Source organism: Carassius carassius, chromosome 48 (genome assembly GCF_963082965.1).
Source record: "Carassius carassius chromosome 48, fCarCar2.1, whole genome shotgun sequence".
NCBI lineage: Eukaryota > Metazoa > Chordata > Actinopteri > Cypriniformes > Cyprinidae > Carassius > Carassius carassius.
Genome location: NC_081802.1, coordinates 11344886 through 11364444, shown reverse-complemented (window position 1 = coordinate 11364444; position 19559 = coordinate 11344886). Strand labels below are relative to the sequence as shown.

The 19559-nt window shown below is 40.4% G+C and overlaps 1 protein-coding gene across 11 annotated transcripts in view; it reads left to right on the top strand.

Annotated features, from left to right (window-relative positions):
- camsap2a (calmodulin regulated spectrin-associated protein family, member 2a) overlaps nucleotides 1–19559 on the top strand; it is a 46828-nt gene that overhangs the window by 23938 nt on the left and 3331 nt on the right. For 3 of the 11 annotated variants that reach the window (XM_059544076.1, XM_059544077.1, XM_059544075.1), the window contains 13 exons: nucleotides 2846–2929; nucleotides 5552–5584; nucleotides 6234–6375; nucleotides 11125–11264; nucleotides 14269–14359; nucleotides 14451–14547; nucleotides 14677–14714; nucleotides 14817–14883; nucleotides 14975–16964; nucleotides 18110–18246; nucleotides 18330–18550; nucleotides 18968–19058; nucleotides 19221–19286. In XM_059544076.1, coding sequence (XP_059400059.1) covers nucleotides 2846–2929; nucleotides 5552–5584; nucleotides 6234–6375; nucleotides 11125–11264; nucleotides 14269–14359; nucleotides 14451–14547; nucleotides 14677–14714; nucleotides 14817–14883; nucleotides 14975–16964; nucleotides 18110–18246; nucleotides 18330–18550; nucleotides 18968–19058; nucleotides 19221–19286 — 3197 coding nt within the window. The remainder of the gene's footprint in view (nucleotides 1–2845; nucleotides 2930–5551; nucleotides 5585–6233; nucleotides 6376–11124; nucleotides 11265–14268; nucleotides 14360–14450; nucleotides 14548–14676; nucleotides 14715–14816; nucleotides 14884–14974; nucleotides 16965–18109; nucleotides 18247–18329; nucleotides 18551–18967; nucleotides 19059–19220; nucleotides 19287–19559) is intronic. The other 8 variants (XM_059544079.1, XM_059544078.1, XM_059544082.1 and 5 more) reach the window with 5 other exon arrangements.

The window sequence follows — 19559 nt, the reverse complement described above, 5'->3', positions numbered from 1 at the left end:
TCATCCAAGTAAACATATATAAACTGATCTACCATGTCTCTCAACACGTCATTAACAAGTGCTTGGAAAACCCCTGGCGAGTTGGAGAGCCCGAACGGCATCACCAAATATTCAAAGTGCCCTCTAGGGGTGTTAAAGGTGGTTTTCCATTCATCCCCCTTCCTGATGCGGACCAAATGATAAGCGTTATGTAAATCCAATTTTGTGAATACGGATGCTCCCTGTAACCTCTCAAAAGCTGAAGACATCAACGGTAACGGATAGGTGTTCTTTATCGTGATGTTGTTCAGCTCTCGGTAGTCAATACAAGGTCGCAGAGAACCATCCTTCTTACCCACAAAAAAGAATCCCGCCCCCACTGGAGAAGAGGAAGGGCGGATGAACCTCGATGCCAAGAAATCAGAAATGTATTTCTCCATGGCCTCCCTCTCCGGAATAGAAAGAGAATAAAGTTTGCCTTTAGGCGGAGACTTACCTGGCACTAAATCTATAGCACAGTCGTAGGGACGATGTGGAGGAAGAGAAGCAGCACGGGACTTACTGAATACCTCCTTCAGGTCCAAGTACTCTGCGGGCACATTTGATAACACCATGGTCTCTTTCTGAAAGACAGAAACAGGCACAACAGGACAAGCCGAAACCAGACAAGACTCATGACAACTTTCACTCCACAAGGTGACTGTGTTGGAACCCCAATCCACTCGTGGATTATGTTTGATTAACCAGGGGTGACCTAAACCAATGGGAGCTACAGGGGAGTCCATGAGGTAAAAGGATATGGTTTCACTGTGGTTGCCTGAGGTGAGCAGAATTATGGGTTCAGTGTAGTGGGTGACGTGTGGCAGTTCCTGGCCATTGAGTGCGGTGACATGGATGGGATGAGAAACAGGAAGGACAGGAAGGTTCAAGTGACGTGCAAGGAGAAAGTCAATGAAATTACCTTCGGCCCCAGAGTCCAGAAGGGCATGACAGTCGTGAGTATGATTCTCCCACCGCAGTTTCACCAGAAGGAGAGTCGATGATGTGGTTGAGGACTTCCCGGCGGAGATCCCACCCGATAGTAGCCTCAAACTTACCACCGGGCTGGCTCTTTTACCAGGCATGAATGGATGGAATGCTCCGAGCCACCGCAATATAAACATAGTCCTTGGGACCTCCGCCGCTCTCTCTCCCTCCGGGAAAGCCGAACTCTACCCACCTGCATGGGTTCTTGATCGTAGACGGGACCGACCATGTTCTCTCAACTCGAGCGGCCCCTTTCCGGAGAGAGACGTAATGGCGTGTAGGACTGACTTGTCTACCCAGGCGGTTAATCCGAGCATCCACTCGGATTGCCAGGTCGATTAGGCCATTGAGCGTTGGGGGCAGCTCGAGGAGGTAGATTTCCTTCTGAACACAGTCGGCCAGCCCATGCAGGAATCGATCCCACTGCACCGCCTCGTTCCACTGGCACGCGGCCGCCAGGGTGTTGAACTGAATGGAATAGTCCGCCACTGATGATTTTCCTTGTTTAAGGTCCGAGAGCTGGTGAGCAGCCTCCCTGCCGGCCGCGGCTCGATCGAAGACCCGTTTCATTTCTTCGGAGAGGGAGTGGAACGAGGCGCAACACGGATGTTGATTCTCCCACACCGCCGTCCCCCATAAGGCAGCCCTGCCAGAGAGTAGGGTAAGAGCAAACGCAACCTTGGACTCCTCTGTCGCAAAGGTGCGGGGCTGCAATGTAAAATGCATGGAACATTTGTTAAGGAAAGTCTTGCAAAAGTTTGGCTCACCGGAGTAACTCTCTAGCGCCGGAAGTCGTGGCTCTGGCCGGAAGTGGTCCTGGGAGGTCTCCCGGGGGACGGGTGGCGCAGGCTGTGCAGTGGGCGCAGCGGGAGAGGTGAGTTGATGAATCTGCTGGGTGAGCTCGGACACCTGTGTCACCAGCGCTTGGACCACGCGTCTGGTGTTCACGATGCTCTCCTGCTGCTGATCCATGCGGTTGACGCTGTGGTGAATGAATTCAGACAGTGAAGTGGTGCTCGCTGCTTCCATGTTTGGTGAGAGCGTTCTGTAACAACTGGGTGAAGGAGTGGCAGGAAGCAAGTGCGAGATTAATGAGATTTAATGAAGACAATGAAACAATACAATACTGAGACACAAATAATGCTGGGAGGAATGTACAGTCCAAGATGGTGGTGATGAATGATGAATCCGGAAGGCGGAGGTGATTTGGCAGCAGGAGAGGGTGACACAGGAACTGCGGGGAAGCGAGCCGAAGGTAAGTGGTGTTGCTTGGTGGCGGGTTGCGTAGAGTGGACGGGGTTCCGGGGAGACACGGACATTCAACGCAGAAACACACAAGAAAGCAAAGCATAGGTCACAAACATGAAACAACGCTCTCACGAACACAAGACGCTAGACAAGCCAATATATAGGGATGAGTAATGAGTGACTGCTGTTGCTGATGACAATTAACGGAGACGCCCACAAACTAATCAGTGCTGACGCGTAACACACAGACTTCACCCACAAAGTGCAAAACCCAGAGATCACGGTTTACCAACCGTGACACTAGTGTACCTAGTAAGAGCTTACTAGCTATATAAAGAGTTTGGTTACAAAATGCAATAAATCCATTTTGATTAATTTGCGTAAAAATGTGTTCTCTTTACCAATAATCGACTTTCAAAGATGTATTATAAAATTTTATAATTTGTTTCCCCAAAATGCAATAAATCCATTGAATCAATATGAAAGTTATTTTTCATATTGAAACTGTATGAAAATACACAACATAGTTCATCAGCTCTTGTAAGTTTTTATTAAAAGGACCTGCAGTGATCTGTGTTTTACTCTATTCAAGGTGAATGAATACTTGAAAGAAATCAAAATGCAGGAGCAAAGGAGGACGGAGGCACAGAACGCAGAGCCTGTTGAGAATCCAAACGTAAGTGTGCACTTCCTGTTCTTCTCAAGCAGCAATGATTCAGAAATCACTTTCGTCCGTAGGAGGAAGAATCAGAGAGTGTCAGAGAGAAAGATGGATTTTTGTCATAATGAGCTCTCGTACGTTTCTGAAATCTGTTCAAAACAACGTTCTGTCCTCCATCTGCCAGCATGCCAGTGAAATTCCCATTCTTCACGCCTCAAAACTCAAATGCTTGCACAGATTATTCTGAAACTCACGTATTCTGATGCTGAATACTGTACTGTACAATACACACAGTGATGAATTACTTAAATACAGTTTTGAATTCACGAGCTTGAATGCAACATTAATGCAGAAGATTTGGGAATGCTCATCGCTTAAGGATTTCTGGTCGCTAATGTCAACATTTAGAGCAAAACAGCATTAATATATCAGTATTTCTCAGCCTTTGAATGATATTCACTATCTTACAAAAGAAAGCAGTACAAAAGAATCTGACGTTTTAAACCCCTAGATTTGTAAGTCTGTTCAGATTCTATGTAAAAGTTGCATCAGATTCTCCTGTATAAATGTTTGCCAAGTTGAGGTGAGTTCACAGGACGTGAGGGATATCATCAGCCTTGTTGTGGTGTTTTAGAACATGCTGCTGTGTTGAGGTATTTCTGACTTGCTGCCAGGCTGATGTAAGAGCAAAATGTTTGCTGATTCATGTTTAAACGGTTCACATTCCATCTCCCTGTCCCTGTGTGACAGCATATTTGGGAAACATGACAGGCGACATCAGTCTCACCTTGTTTTACTTTCTCTCCGAGGGAAAGGCGTGCTGTATGCTTGTGTACACTGGACCCTAGAGACGACAAGACTCTACCAACTTCCCAGCCCTACTTTTGTTTTTTCCCCCCATAATTCCATCGTTAATGTCCTAATCTGAGTCTGGTGAGTGTGCTGAAGTGAGGGTCATCACACAGAAGTGTCCCGAGGTCGTGCCTGGGCTGGGCATCTGACCTGATTGAGAGCAGTCAGTTCTCAGAGAGACACAGTCACAGTTAGTGCTGAGGAGAAATGTGAGGCGCTTACACAACACTGTTATCATCCTGAAACAGCCAGCATGACATGAAGTGCCCAGAAGGACACACACCCACACCAGATGTGTGAATTATAAATAAAAATATAATACAGAAAAGTACATGTATTATTATTTTTATTATTATATTCATTTATTTGTTCATTATATAGATATAATTTGGGAGGAGAGGTCTATATAGTTTATTTAATATTATATAAATGTATTATTAATGATTAATTTATAGTATTTCTTTAATTGTATAAAAGTATTTTTAGGAGTATGTATTAAGTGTGTGTGTGTGTGTAAATATATATATATAATTTTTTTAAAGTAATACCGATAATAATTTTCAATAAAATAAAAAATAAAATACAAATAATAAAATATAAATTATTAATAATGATAAATAATAATTAATATGAATTTATATTATATCATTGTGTGTGTGGATTTTATATATATATATATATATATATATATATATATATATACATATATATTATCATCTTATATTAAATAACATGTACATATAAATGTGACTGTATACACTCTTAAATCTATATATTGAATAATATATACTATATATACTAAAATGTTTAATAAATAAATAAAATATTTCTTTTGTATTTCTAATGTATTACTGTATACCTCCTGTAATAATATTCATAGCAATAAATAATTTAATGCATAATTTCATTTTATATTTTTTATATATATATATATATATATATATATATATATATATATATATATATGTATGTATATATATATATATATATATATATATGTATGTATATATATATATATATATGTATGTATGTATATATATATGTATGTATTTGTTTCTAGAATTAATCCACTGGCAAAAGACTAATCTTTTCAGTCTTTTTCTTAGGGAATTCTGGGTAAAAATGCGTTCATATTGTGATTCACAGGGTTTAATGTCTCTTAGATCAGAGAGCATCAGTTTTTCTCTTCTTCAGTTTGGCCCCCTGCAGATATTTTGGCATGCTTTTGATGATACTCTTCTTTTTCACAGTCATTTAAGCCTTAAAAGTTGCGAGAGGCTTAAAACTGTGAAAACTAAGAACAGGAACCAGCAAACTGTGTCCTAATCAGACCTCACAGCGTTAAAGCAAACACTTATTTTGGGTGGTTTGCTTTCTATTCCTTTCTCAGCGATTCAGTCTCAGTGAAAAATTGAAGTGTTTTATCTAAATAAATAAAAAACAAAACAATAAATGGTCAAATCAAATGGACCATTAGAAGGTAATCTAAATATATAAATAGGTGAAATTAAATGCACTAAATAAATATACAATATTGACCAAAAGAGGTTTGTGAATTTATTTCTTTATTTAGTGTAAAAGTACAAAACCTCCCTCAAACTTCAAGAGTTTCACTGTTTGTCTGCAGAGTGTTTTCTTCTAATCTGGTTTCTAGTAAAGAAGGTATTGTCACGCTTAATCTGATATGGACGTAAACGATTGATTGTGTTAAATAATCTCTGTTCGCTGACGTAACTGTTCTTTCCTTCCCTCTCTCTCTCTCATTCATTCTTTGACTGGCTGAAGTCTCCAACCAAGTGGTATATGAAGCTGGTTCCTGTAAGTGTCTTTGTGAATGGCTTCTTTCATCCCGGCTTCTTCCATCTCGTGGCTCCATCGTGTTTTTGTTGCCATGACAATGCTTTCACATTGTCCTCAGCTTCATTAACCACGCAATAAACTGTCGACAGAGAAAAATTAGGCTGAGTAAAAATAGATTTTATCTTGCCATCCATTTCTGGTAGTTAAAGTTCCCAATGCATGTGTATTTGTCCATACATTGGTCAGTTGTTGAAAAGGCCATCATGAACTCTCTGAGTGGTATCAGATGTATCAGCTCTACTGAATCATTAATGTCTTAATTTGGGAAGTCGTGGCCTAATGGTTAGAGAGTCGGACTCCCAATCGAAAGGTTGTGAGTTCGAGTCCCGGGCCGGCAGGAATTGTGGGTGGGGGGAGTGCATGTACAGTGCTCTCTCCACCCTCAATACCACGACTTAGGTGCCCTTGAGCAAGGCATCGAACCCCCAACTGCTCCCCGGGCGCCGCAGCATAAATGGCTGCCCACTGCTCCGGGTGTGTGCTCACAGTGTGTGTGTGTGTGTTCACTGCTCTGTGTGTGTGCATTTCGGATGGGTTAAATGCAGAGCACAAATTCTGAGTATGGGTCACCATACTTGGCTGAATGTCACTTCACTGTTTGCTCCAGGCACGTTACAGGAGGGAGCAGGTTCTGCCTAAGATGATGCCGTGGATCCCTCCAGTGGACAACCTCCTGAAGGACAGCACGGATGGCTGTGCCCTCGCCGCCCTCCTGCACTTTTACTGCCCCGCCATCGTCCTCCTGGAAGGTACATAAACCTGCCAAACCTTCAGCGTTACTGCGCACTAAATAATACACAAGGTTCAGAGAGAATAGTGTGTGTAAGCTACTGAATCAAAATGAGCCCCATTTACTTCCTTATTGAATGCCAGTGGAGTTATTGTACTCAGATCATCAGAAGCAATGCAACTCATACACTAAAAAAAAATGTTTCATTTAATATCATGACAATGTAAATGACAATGGATGATAGATGTATTCATGGAGACGTATTTTCACAATTTTTTGAAAATGTTATACAATGGACACTTTTTTTTGCTAACATTTCTTCAAAAAATATATTTTATTATGTTTTATATTATAAAATAAAAAATGATAGTATTGATATAAGTATAATATTATTTTTCTACATATTTTATAACATTTCATTAAAAAAAACGTGTTTTGAAAAATGTTTATTTTTTATATATTATATATATATATTTATACCCTTTGCCTTTATATTATATTTGTATTAATATTAATATGTTATTATTATATTTCTATTTTTCACAATATTTTGAAAAAATTATATGAGAAAAAATAAAGATGTTAATAAATAAACAATATCCACATTAATACTGTGTAATATTCTATATTATTATAAATGATAGTACTAATAAAAGTTTACTATTATTTTATTTCTATTTTTCACAATATTTTTTTAATATTATTAAAAAAAAAATTCATAAGATTTAATCAAAAAACATTATCCACAATAATAGTATTATTTTATATTCTGAAAAACTTAGTAATAATAGTAGTAGTAATACAATTATAATATTATTATATTTATATTTTATACTTTATATTTTGTTTCATAACATTTCACAACAAACCATAGAAAATTTGGGGGGGGGGGGATTCTAATCAAGTTATATTGGGATTTATGTAAGAGGCTATAAGGTTTCACATTTTCTAAGGGTGCACGTGTGCAAAGCTTATAATCTTATATTAGTTGACAAACTGTAAAATATAACAGATTGAGAGATCCCTCTGCAATGAACGCTAAAACTAGGGATGGGTATCGTTATGGTTTTAACGGTATTACTACTCTTACCGATACTGCTTTACGGTCCGGTACTTTAACGGTATTCTTATCGGTACTTTGTGTTGTGTTACCTTGTGTTGTGTTAGGCAGTCGAAAACTCATTTCTCTCACTGCACATAATGCACTTTTGAAAGATGCTTTGACAGATTGCTTGTGTTTCCCTTACATGCAAAAATTGTGTTGCACTTATGACAACCAGCGTTGTCTGCATCAACTCTAGTGAAGTATAACCACACTTTATACTTAATACGCCATCGTCACTCTTTGTATTAAGCGGGAGTTTTCATACTGTAAGGGGCCGTTCACATATCGCGTCTAAAAACATGTGGGAAACGCTAGGCACGCTGCTTTCTGATTTTTTTTCCCCAAAGCCTTCGGGCAGTTGCGCTCCTGAGGAGTCTGCCGTTGCTAAGCAACCATGACCTGCTCTCTCCATGAAGACGCGGAAATTTCAGCAATGGATAAATGGATTTGCAGCACTAAAAACTGCTTGCAGTAGCTCTGCTACTAATTTAATTTAAAAATCCACATACAGCTATCAGCTGTTCCTTCATCTTGGCTGAGCTTTCAACGTTTTTACGGAAAAGGTGAGGAAGCTACATGACCTGCGGTGCGCTTTGTGGCATTCTGAAAAATGCGCGCAAAAGACGCGATATGTGAACGGCCCTTTATGCGTGTGTGTGCGCTGCGCTCGTTCTTGTTGTGTGTGTGTGTGACTGACAGACAGCCTCCGCGGCGCGCATGAGAGATCTCGCAGATCTCACAGACAAACGTCTTAATATGATCCCACATTAGAAATGTTTGGTGAGATGTGCACAATAATATTATTAAGCAAAAATACATAGTACATTAATTTTTTCCCTCCAGTACCGAATGCAGAACCGATAGCGTCAGATCTTACTGATACTACGGTCTTTCATAATTTAGCCCCAGGGCCATTTTAATACCGGGTTTCGGTACCCATCCCTAACTAAAACCCTGTTCATTCTAGACGCTGGCCTGGCAGTGTGCTATATCTGATGACAATAAAATCTTTCTGTAGGACTGTGCCTTCTACTTTGTGTCACTATCAAATATAGGAATGATGTTAAATGATTAAAGTAGAGAATATAAATACAAAATATTCAGCATTCGCAAACTGTCTGAGAAGCATCATGTGCACACAGGAAACTGTCTCTCAGAGAATGCACCAGTACTGAGTGCTCTTTTGCTGCTTATTGCACATGAATGGTTTAACAATTCTTGAATGTTTAATTGCCCAGATTTAATAACACATGCAGATACAATCCATCAACTGTCCTGAGTGTCTTTCACGCTGAAATGTCTGCAGGAATTTCCCATATTATAAGTGCAGAATCTGCGGAAGTGAGTAAAATTATGCATAATACACGCAATCCCGCACCCAAATTCACGCCCTGAAAATGTTTCTAAAGCATAAGCTTTTGCTTCACAAATCTCACCCTGTGGCAACAAACAGGTAGCTTACATGTTCCTAACCAAGTAGTGAGTCAGTAGTGACTAACGCAAAAATAGTCTACCTTTTAAAGTAGTCTATAAGTTTCCTCCTGTTTATTTCACTCATATCTTTAAAAACTCAGAGATTGGATCATCCATAGGAAAAAAACCTTGCAACCTACTGTACATATTATATTTTTAAATGTTATTTTTACAAATCCATGACATTCAGCCATTTTGCTTTGAATTAGTGAATACAATACAGGGCTCCAAACTGCGATTAAAACGGTCGCATTTGCGACCATAAATATTAAAATGCGAGTGAAGTTTTTGCTGAGGTCGCCACTGGCGACTATAGCCTATGTATTTACATGTTATCTCTTAAAAAATGTAAAAAATGCATATAATGCCTTTTTTCCTGATTGTTTTGCATTCACATCTTTGGTTATGTTCGTGCATTGAGAGAATGCGCATCGAAGTTTTAGTCGGAAAAAGAGTTTTAAACAGTCCTCATCTGCCGCGCAGCAGCGCTGACACATACCTGATAAACGCGCGAGAGAGAGAAATGATGGAGACTTGAAGAGAAACAGCCTCTATTTCGTTCATAACTTGAACAAACTACAACAGGTAAAGCTGTCATCTGTGTGGATATTGGCAATATCGTTAACAGTTCTCGTTTATAATTATAAGGCTTCTTCTTAACAAGATCTCAGTCAATGCTGTGTTCTGTTAATGCATGAACTTCATTATTTGAAGTGCACTTGCCGTCCAGTAATCGCAAAAAGCTTTGTGCTTTGTTACTTTTTAATTTACAAAGTATCAGCTTTAAAATTATTCCAAATTCATAACAAAATTCAAACAATAAATACAGTTTTGGTGCTCTTTAAGGGGCCGTTCACATATCGCGCCTAAAAACGCGTGGAAAACACTGCGGCAGGCGCGATCGCGAGTAGTGCCTCAGTTCAAGCAGCACGTGAACCTATCATACCTTGCTCTTTACTACGAGTACATAATGAACATGAATTAACATCAAACGGTAGGCTATTTTATAAGAGATTCTACAGTACAACACTTTCAAACTGCGGAAAACGTGTAAAGCTTGTAAACATTGCAACGTAATATTAACCTCGGTAACCTTTCGGTGTCCATAAGCTCATCAGTCAGCTAGAAAAATAACTATAAAGAGGAGCATTTTGCTATATTTATGAGCTATTGAATTTTAATGTTTTTACTTAACCTGTTCTCTACATGATTCAACTCCTCCTATAAAATTCAATTGGTCTAATTAAGAAAAACAGAATGAAAGTGTAAAAGACATGCACTCTTAAAAATAAAGGAGCTTAAGTTAAAAGGTTCTTCACAGAACAATTTTGGTTCCACAAAGAACCATTCAGTCAAAGGCTCTTTGAAGAACCATCTTTTTCTGACCTTTTCATAATCTGTTATTGTCTTCAAATGTTAAAAGTTCTTTATGAAACCATTTAGACAGGAAAAAAAAGGTTCTTCTATGGTATCATGAAGCACCTTTATTTTTAAGAGAGTATGACAAAACTCTCATAGGACCCCAAACTATACTCAGGGGCCAAGTGATGCTTATGAGCCATGACATTGGTACAGATTTTGTGTAATAAACAACGCATGACTGTATGTTTCAAGTTGGAAAAGACATTTAGCTCCCACTTTAAGTGAACCTTCATTCCCAGGTCATCTACAAGATGGATTAAAATGCTGATGAAGTCAATAAAAGATGAGACATAAACACGTCAGTATGATTAAAAAGTTAAAATGTAAAATAAATAATTTAAATAAAACGCATAAAACATGTTTATTCTGTGGCACCTAAAAAAATCGTTTGGCACCTAAGTTTTTTTTCTTATAGGAGCCAATGGCTCCTTACTCGATTTTTTTGTTTGGAGCCCTGCAATAGTCTTCAAGTACTCATTTAGAAACATTTATGTGACTTTAATCATCTTGAATTCCTGTTAATCTAATCACAGTGATGAAGAGGTCTAGTGCTGAATCTCCACCTAGCTGTAACATCAAATGAAGGATGCAATTACATTTATCTCCAAACGCAAACCTGAATCACATGAGTGTCATTTAGACTCCATGATTAATGGGCTTCTCTGTGATTGGTTGAGCCCTTGTCAAATCTGCCAAACAGGCTGGATGATCTGTCTTGCTGAGAAGCGGCTGATTAGTGTAGCACTTTGAATCGTCTTTGATTTGCAGACATTTGCCTGAAGGAGACCATGTCGCTGGCAGAAAGTCTGCACAACCTCCAGCTCATCCAGGACTTCTGTAAGGAACACTTGAACCATTGCTGCCACTTCAGTCTGGAGGACATGCTCTACGCTCATTCTTCCATCAAAGTAAGCCTTCAGATACAGCTTGTATCTTCCAGTTAGAGACCCTCAAGTTCCCCAAGTTTCTTGCTTTCATAATTCATTGGTTTATGCGTTTATAACTGTAGGTCAAGGTTTGTCAAATTTCTCTGGCCGTGGAATATGCAGTTAATTGGAGCCCTTTTCTCACAGTAGCGCAAGTGCTGCCTGTGGGATTTGACTTTATACCTGTTAAAAAGCCAAAAGCATGAGGCATGCCTTCAAACTTGGTGCTTAAACCAGCTTTCCAATGGAAGCAGATTCTCTGAAGACTGGTGCCATTCACTTAAACAGCAATACAATCACATTAAAAATGCCTAAAATATATTTAAATATAAGCCATTTTGAATAAGCCATTTTGAAAAGATCTGAAGAGCTTTTCTACAGCAAGACGTTTTTTAAGTCTTTTATTCTGTGCTTTTCCCTGGGAAATACTCTTTTTGTGAGATTTTCTTCTTCTTAAGATATCAAAACATTATTAAGAATTGGAAAAAAAAAGTTGTTTTACGAGTTTTAGATACTGTCAAACTGGAGATTCTTACCTTCAAACTACTTGGTCAGTTATAAACCACTCTATGGGCTGAAAGTGATAGAGTGAAGTGAAGAGTTTTTGTTCTGAATGTTATGCCTTCATGTCTTTGATCTCGGTCCTCTCTGGACTGGAGAGAAAGAACATCTGCTGCCAAGAAGGATAAGTCTTTGGTTCTTCTTGAGATGTTGATGGAACAGACATTTCTGCTGTTGCTGTTGAACTCTGGTTTCAGTGGCTGTGACAAATGAATGTGGAGATGTAGCTTGGCATTTTATGGTAAGGATTTGGAAACCTGGCCACATTTACTGAACCACAAGGATGTTGTTAAAAATGACCTAAATAAACTCTAAACAGAGAGCAATGATACTGGTTCCACCTGTTTTTTTGTTTAAAGTGTTATTCCACGAATGGTACCAAATTCTCACAGGATGTTGAGATTTATTAGCACCTAACCATCTGATACAGTGATACAGTGCCAGACTTCAGAGCTGAATCTCAGAAATATGAGTGGAATCGAGAGCAGGTCACTGAGATGTAACCTTGACCCAGTTTCTGTCAGAGCTAATCTAATCCCAGCTGCTTCCTTTTATTAATATGTTGAGTGTGGTTAGCACATGTGCTTCATGTAGTGAGGTGCAGCTTTGAATCTGGACTGTATTGTGACCTGAAATCCCCTGGTTAAATAGATTAACAAATGAATAGAAGTTAGATTTTTCATTTTTAATTTTTCATATTTAATTTGGTTTTCTGCAATTTGCAAACTTGTCTGGGTCCTTTCTTAATAAAAATTGATACATGCAATTAATGCAAAAATATATGCAAATTCACCAATGAAAATTAGCATATTTTGAAAAAAATTTTTTTTAATGATTCTGTTGGCGTGCTGTTATTAAGGAATTTGCATACTGGTGAGGAAGCATGATTCATTTTTTCACATTATTTTAAATGTAATTATTTGTAATAAATTAACACTTAAAAATTGACACCCCTAAAAGCAACATCCACCCCCCTCCAAAACTACAGATAAACCTTCTAATAATACGTTCAGGCTTTGTGTGTGAATAAGTACGTAGGCAGGCAGATGGGGGAGAGGACGCATTTGCCAAACACCATCTGGGTACAAACCCACCTGCTTCGACTCTTTCATCCACTCCATATAAATGTTGTTAGTGGACCCCTAAATTTATTCCTTTAGTTATTGCCAATAGCATTGGTAGATGGGATGTGTGACATTGCATAAAATCAGTGAGGTTGTGTACAAATTTCACCATTAACTATTTAAATTAATTGACAATGGGTAGCTTTATCTTTGTTAATTTGAAAGTATGTGACACTTATGTTATTATTAAAGTCTTTTTTAAATGATCTCGATTTACCGGTCAATCTACGTTCCTACTCTCACCTATGGTCATGAGCTTTGGGTCATGACCGAAAGGACAAGATCCCGGATACAGGCGGCCGAAATGTGCTTTCTCCGCAGGGTGGCTGGGCGATCCCTTAGAGATAGGGTGAGAAGCTCAGTCACCCGGGAGGAGCTCAGAGTAGAGCCGCTGCTCCTCCACATCGAGAGGGGTCAGCTGAGGTGGCTCGGGCATCTGTTCCGGATGCCTCCTGGACGCCTTCCCGGGAAGGTGTTCCGGGCACATCCCACTGGGAGGAGACCCCGGGGGAGACCTAGGACACGCTGGAGAGACTATGTCTCCCGGCTGGCCTGGGAACGCCTCGGTGTCCCCCCAGAAGAGCTGGAGGAAGTGTCTAGGGAGAGGGAAGTCTGGGGTTCTCTGCTTAGACTGCTGCCCCCGCGACCCGGCCCCGGATAAGCGGTAGAAGATGGATGGATGGATGGACAACTGATGCCTTGGATTATATGTGTAAATGCTTTAATCATTTGTATATATGCAATAGATGTGGCTTTGAGTGTCTAGAGCTACTGTAGGCTATAAAGAGAGCAAGGACTCTTTGTTGAAAGTCAATTAAAATGCTGAGGTAAAGTCTTCTGGGAATGGCCTTGGATAATTGCTGCAGTTACCCTGTGCCTTTAAACTGCTAGATGTAAATTCTGCTGAGTGGGAATAGTGTATCATAGACATATTTCATCATGTCAGGTACCCTCTATGAATTCAAGGTCATGAATTCTGTAGTTTTGGCATAAAGATGTTGTTTATAGCACAAAAAAGCATGTGTGCATTATTAGACAAAAAAAAGCTACATATATATACTGTACCATAAAGTATAAAATCCCTCAGCATTCTATATATATATATATATATAAGCAAGCTATACAACTAAATTTGAAGGAAAAGGGAACTCCTATTTCCAGGTGGTGTCCGTTCATGCATTACCAGGATTAAGAGAATTGCAGAAACATCTTGCGGGAGAGGAGGATTACACAAACTAGTTTTATACAAGCATGTGCATTATTTTGGAAAAAAAGTTAATGTGTTTGTTTGTTTTTACCAGAATAACTATCTTGTGTTTATGGCTGAGCTCTTCTGGTGGTTTGAGGTTGTTAAGCCACCATTCATCCAGCCTCAGGTGTTGGATACTGAAGGTAGACTAATATTACAAAAGAATGAATTTTTTAGAAATATTAGCCAATGGTCTTGGTTTGTATACTGACACATTTGTCTTGTCATTTCTAGCACCAGCCCCTTCATTGAAATATCTGCCATCTGTGCCCATCTCAAAGGTCACTAAGAGAAGTTTCATGGAACAACCACCTAGTCCAGACAGACCAAGGTATCTCAAAAGTCTCTTTTATTAAAAACCTCCCCCTTCTTCTTAATTTACAATGAATGCCTGTATTAATTGAAATTAATTAAACGTAAAATTTGATTGATATTCATATTTCTTATGTTCATGTCAAAGTCTCCCGCTCCGACCTCAACCACAGACTTCAGGCTCGGGTAAATTTAAAAGGCCTAAAAAAATGTTTTATGACAACAAAATTTTAATCTTAATATGAAATGCACCCAGTTCTATATAAGTTATACATGTGTGCTGTGCAGGTGAGATCAAGAGATCGACCTCAATGTCATTTGTGGAAAGCTTTATGGGTATTTGGCCCAAAGAGAAGTAAGTGCAAGTTCATCTCATTATTGAGAATTAAAGACATAAAGTTTGAAAATGCATGCCAACTGGATACCATCCTCTATTCTTTCTTCAGGTCTGCTGCTCAGGGATTGTTCTTTGAAATCCCATTTGATAAAGAGAGCACCAATCAAACACCTACTGGACGAGGGATGACTCGGTCTGTCAGCACTGAAGGTTTTGGTTCCAAGATGCCCCACGGCACCAGGGGCATCAAGAGAAACCTGTCTTTTCAGCCAGTTAATGGCAAGAACATGGGCATTGAGGAGGAAGTCTGTCCTGACAGCCTGTCAGGAAATCATAATAGCCATCTAAATGGCTCAGGGCCACCTAGCATTGAAGAGGCCCTTGAGATCATCCACAACTCAGAGAAGAAATCTCAGAGCCCCAGGGCCCATGTGCCCACTGAGGGCTTCTTTCTTCACCTCCAGAATAAAAGTGATTTGAACCCTGAAGCAAAGGATGGCGGGCTAGACTCAGTTTCAGAATCATCCAAAGGGATTGCTAGCACATCCACCACTGAAGTAGACACCGGCATCCATGTGCGGACAGAGGACATCCAAGAGACACTAGATGAGGATTCATCCCTAAGGGATTGTACTGTCAGCATGGAGCTTGACACAGATCAAGACTTTGAAGCAAGAGCTTCCCATAGCCAGGGCTCTACAAGCCCATGTCCCAGCACCCTAAGCAGCAAGTCCCCTGCTGGAAGTACCCCTGCTTTTACACCTGGGATTAAGATGACCAGCTTTGCTGAGCAGAAACTCCGTAAACTGAATCCAAACATGGAGGCAAAAGGTGCTGCTTCCCAAAGTACAACACCAGATGGATTAGATCTTGGCATTCCTCACTCGGTTTCCTGGGCTCCATCACCTGAGGTGAGCCCTGCACATCAGCCATTCAAAGACCCGGGGCATGCCATGGCTGCGGAAATGGTGCAGCTGCGTATGAGACTTGAGGAGAAGCGTCGAGCTATTGAGGCTCAGAAGAAGAAAGTAGAGGCTGCTTTTACCCGACACCGCCAGAAGATGGGACGCAGTGCCTTCCTCACAGTTGTCAAGAGGAAAGGAGTAGATGGCACCTCACCTTCTCAGGAGGACACTCCTAGCTCAGAGGGAAGCAAGACACCAGCGGAGACACCTCAGCCATTCAAGTCTCCGGTGAAGTCTGCGGGTGAGGACGGTACATCCGAGGCAGACCTGATGGAATACACACGTTCCATTGAGAAGCTCAATGCTTCCCTAAGCTTCTTGCAGAACGAGATGCAGCGGCTGGCCCAGCAGCAGGAGGTAATCATGCAGATGCGGGAGCAACAGGCTTGGGTTGTGTCGCCACCTCAACCTTCTCCACAAAAGCAGGTGCGAGATCTCCGAGGGAGTGGGGCGCGCTCTTCTGGGTCTCCCTCACCTGCGGATTCTCCTAGAGCTATGCACCGTTCCCCAACAAACCTTAAGAGGAAGTCTGCTTCTTTCCATTCAAAGACACCAAGGACACCCAGACCCAGTGAGCTAAAGGTCACTCCCTTCAACCGTGTCCTGACCGTTCCACAGTCGGTGGACAGCATACCGCGCTTAAGAAGGTTCTCCCCATCTCAGTCCATGTACTGCTCATTTTCTTATTTGGGAAATGAGAAGAAACCACCATCAGGAGTTGAAGCCACAGACAAAGACATAGAACAAGGCCTTGAGTCGTTATCGATTGAATGTTCTTCTGGTACCATTACCTCCCCATCCAATGAAACCCAACAGGCTGTAACTGAAGATGTTGACTTGTCAGCCAAGGAGCCAGAAGAAAGGGAACAGCTGAAGAAGCCAGCAAATGAGATAAAGCCGGCAGTGGAATCTAGTGTGTCGGAAGTTTTGACGCAGATCGTAATGGAGACCGTCATTGTCACTCCCACCGAGCCAACTGATATTGCCTATCAGACCAACAAAAATTTGATTGAGGTTCCATTGTCTGTTCTCAAGCCCCTGGATGGACAGACATTACAAGATGAAGGCGAGAAGGAGACCTCAGGGGAAAATCTGGACGATGAGCAGAAAATGTGCCATGGATTCTTCTTTAAGGTAGATATGAATGTCAGAAGATCCTTGTCTTAATCAATAGATTAAGGACGCTTGGAAATTCTCTTTCACTACCACGTGTGAATACTTAGAGGTTAATGCTAAGGAAAGCATCACTATTACTATTGCTTACCTGTTAAAATTTGGTGTGATAAAATCACATGGTCACACACCATTGGGTCTATGAACTTGAATTCTACCTTCAATTATGTGGTTTATTGAGGATATTACATTTCTTGACTTTATTGATGTTAGGCTATGTTGTTTTGGACCAGTAAGCAATCATCTAGAGAAAGTTAGCAATGGCTTTAGCATTGCGGTGGCGAGTGCCTGACACATTTTATTAAGAAACTGTTTTATCTGTTAAAGGTACTGTATGTAGGAATGTCACCGAATGGTTGAACTAGGTATCGCAGTCCAAATGTAACATTTTGTAGAGTGTTTATTTCAACCCGGCCCCACCTTCTCAGACTTGATGACACAAACAGGAACAAAAAGCACTTAATGAATGAAATGAAATGCGTTGTGTTTTCTGTCAACTGGCAATCCGAGGTGGCGAGATACAGTTGGGTAAACTAGCAGTGGACGGGTTTCACAAACCAAAACAGAGACTGACATTCTGGCCCAGAACGCACATTTTCAAAGGGGAATAACTGACTATAGCATTGTTTTTCAGATAAACAAGTATGTTAATTTAGCATGTTTCTTAAATATCTGCAAACATATTGTGGTATTTTTATGCTTTAGTAGAGTCAATCTTACATACAACACCTTTAAGGGCCATAGTTATAACCCAAAATGGTGTATTACCATAGCTTTACCTCAGGAAAATGCTGCTTTGTGACTATAGTGAACAAAATTATTTTTAGCGTGAACAGTCGCAGAAGGAGGTTAGCTTGGGACAGATCTCTTGAAAATGCAGCAGTTTGATCTAGGTCAGACAACTAAGTCAAATAAATAATTTATTTTATGGTGTTGACGTTCTGCAGGGAGTATGAGCAGTGTTGCGTATCTGGCTCATTCAGACTCGTAACATTAACATCAGTAAATTGCCTTCAGATTCCTTGTTCAGATACTAGTTAGACTTGAACGTAAGACATTGACAGAGATTCTTAATGTCCATTCTGATAATGTGTTCATGTTGTAAGGATGATATGAAGGAAGAGGACAGCATGGCCATGAAACGAGCAGCAATTCTGGAGAAAAGGCTGAAAAGAGAACGGGAGAGCCAGCAAAGGAAACAACAGCTAGAGGCGGAGCTTGAGCAAAAGAAAGAAGAGGCCAGGTAACACCCAGTCCAGCTGTCAATCACTAAATCTAAACCCCTCCCCCCTCATCTTTAATTTCAATATCGGTATTTTTCCACAGATTGAAAGCAGAGGAAGATCGCATGAAGAAGGAAGAAGACAAAGCCCGGCGGGAGTTTATCAAACAGGAGTACCTGAGGAGAAAACAGCTGAAGCTTATGGAGGACATGGACACGCTTGTCAAACCACGGCCTATGGGGGCCAAACAGAGAAAACCACGACCCAAGTCCATCCACAGAGATGTGATGGAGTCCCCCAGGACTCCTGTCAGGGCCACGGCAGGTAAAGGGCGCCCCCTACCGGCAAAGTCCAGCACTGCATGCTTTGTGCTACTCTCAGCCTTTTCCTGTCCAGCTCACTGCATCCCTCTGTATTTCCCCCTAACAAGTACTCTAGAACTGTACTTGCCTAAATATCTATTCTAACCAATTTATTAACTTTCTAACTTATTTCCAACTATTTTCAAAGGACTCTTCTTGAACTCATTTGAATTAATTAAACCAAGCCGGCTGGATTCCTTTAAGAATCTTTCAAATCACACACTTTTGTGTGTGTTTAGAACGTTTGAAGGAGTTAGAGAGACTGTTGGCAACATTATTGCAGAGAGCTGTAATGTTATGAGGGTAACACAAAGTTTGGCGGGCTTGCTGTTGTCTTGTGTAACTGTGGGTCCTGTCCTGTTTTGTGTTTTGCATCCAGGTTCACGACCTCGTGTTTTTTCAGTTTCCAGCCTGTCTCTGGTGTCTCTTGGAGATAATGACAGTGTCAACTCGGATAAGAAAACACAAAGGTAAAAAGCACTTCAAGCAGTCGGCAGAATGATAATGAGTTTACTTCCTGTGTTTCCCTGTAATTCTGTATTTTTCTCTAGCATTACTGTACAAAACTAACCCAGTATCTTTTGAATTCTCTGTATTTTCCCTTCGTATTCTTGAATGTTCTTGCTTCTTAGAAGCCACAGCTTAGCATCTGGCAGGCTTTTCTTCTATTTGAGCTCTCCTAGTGTGAGAAATAGAAGGTCAGTCGTAGTTGGATAAGATTCTGTGCTTCCATCTTCTGTTCAAGAAGAACATCCTGTTTTGCTTTGCGTTTGGCAGCAACACGAGGAATGATCCCATCTTTGAACAATAAAGATGGCTACTATAGTTCACCCATCACAGCTTTTTTGTCATTATTAAATCTGCAAATATTTAAGTTCACTAACCTTCACGCTGACACTGAATGGCGCTGAAACTTCAAAAATAAACATCTGCATTTCACTTTTTGCAAGAGGCTTATTTAAAGGCTTAAT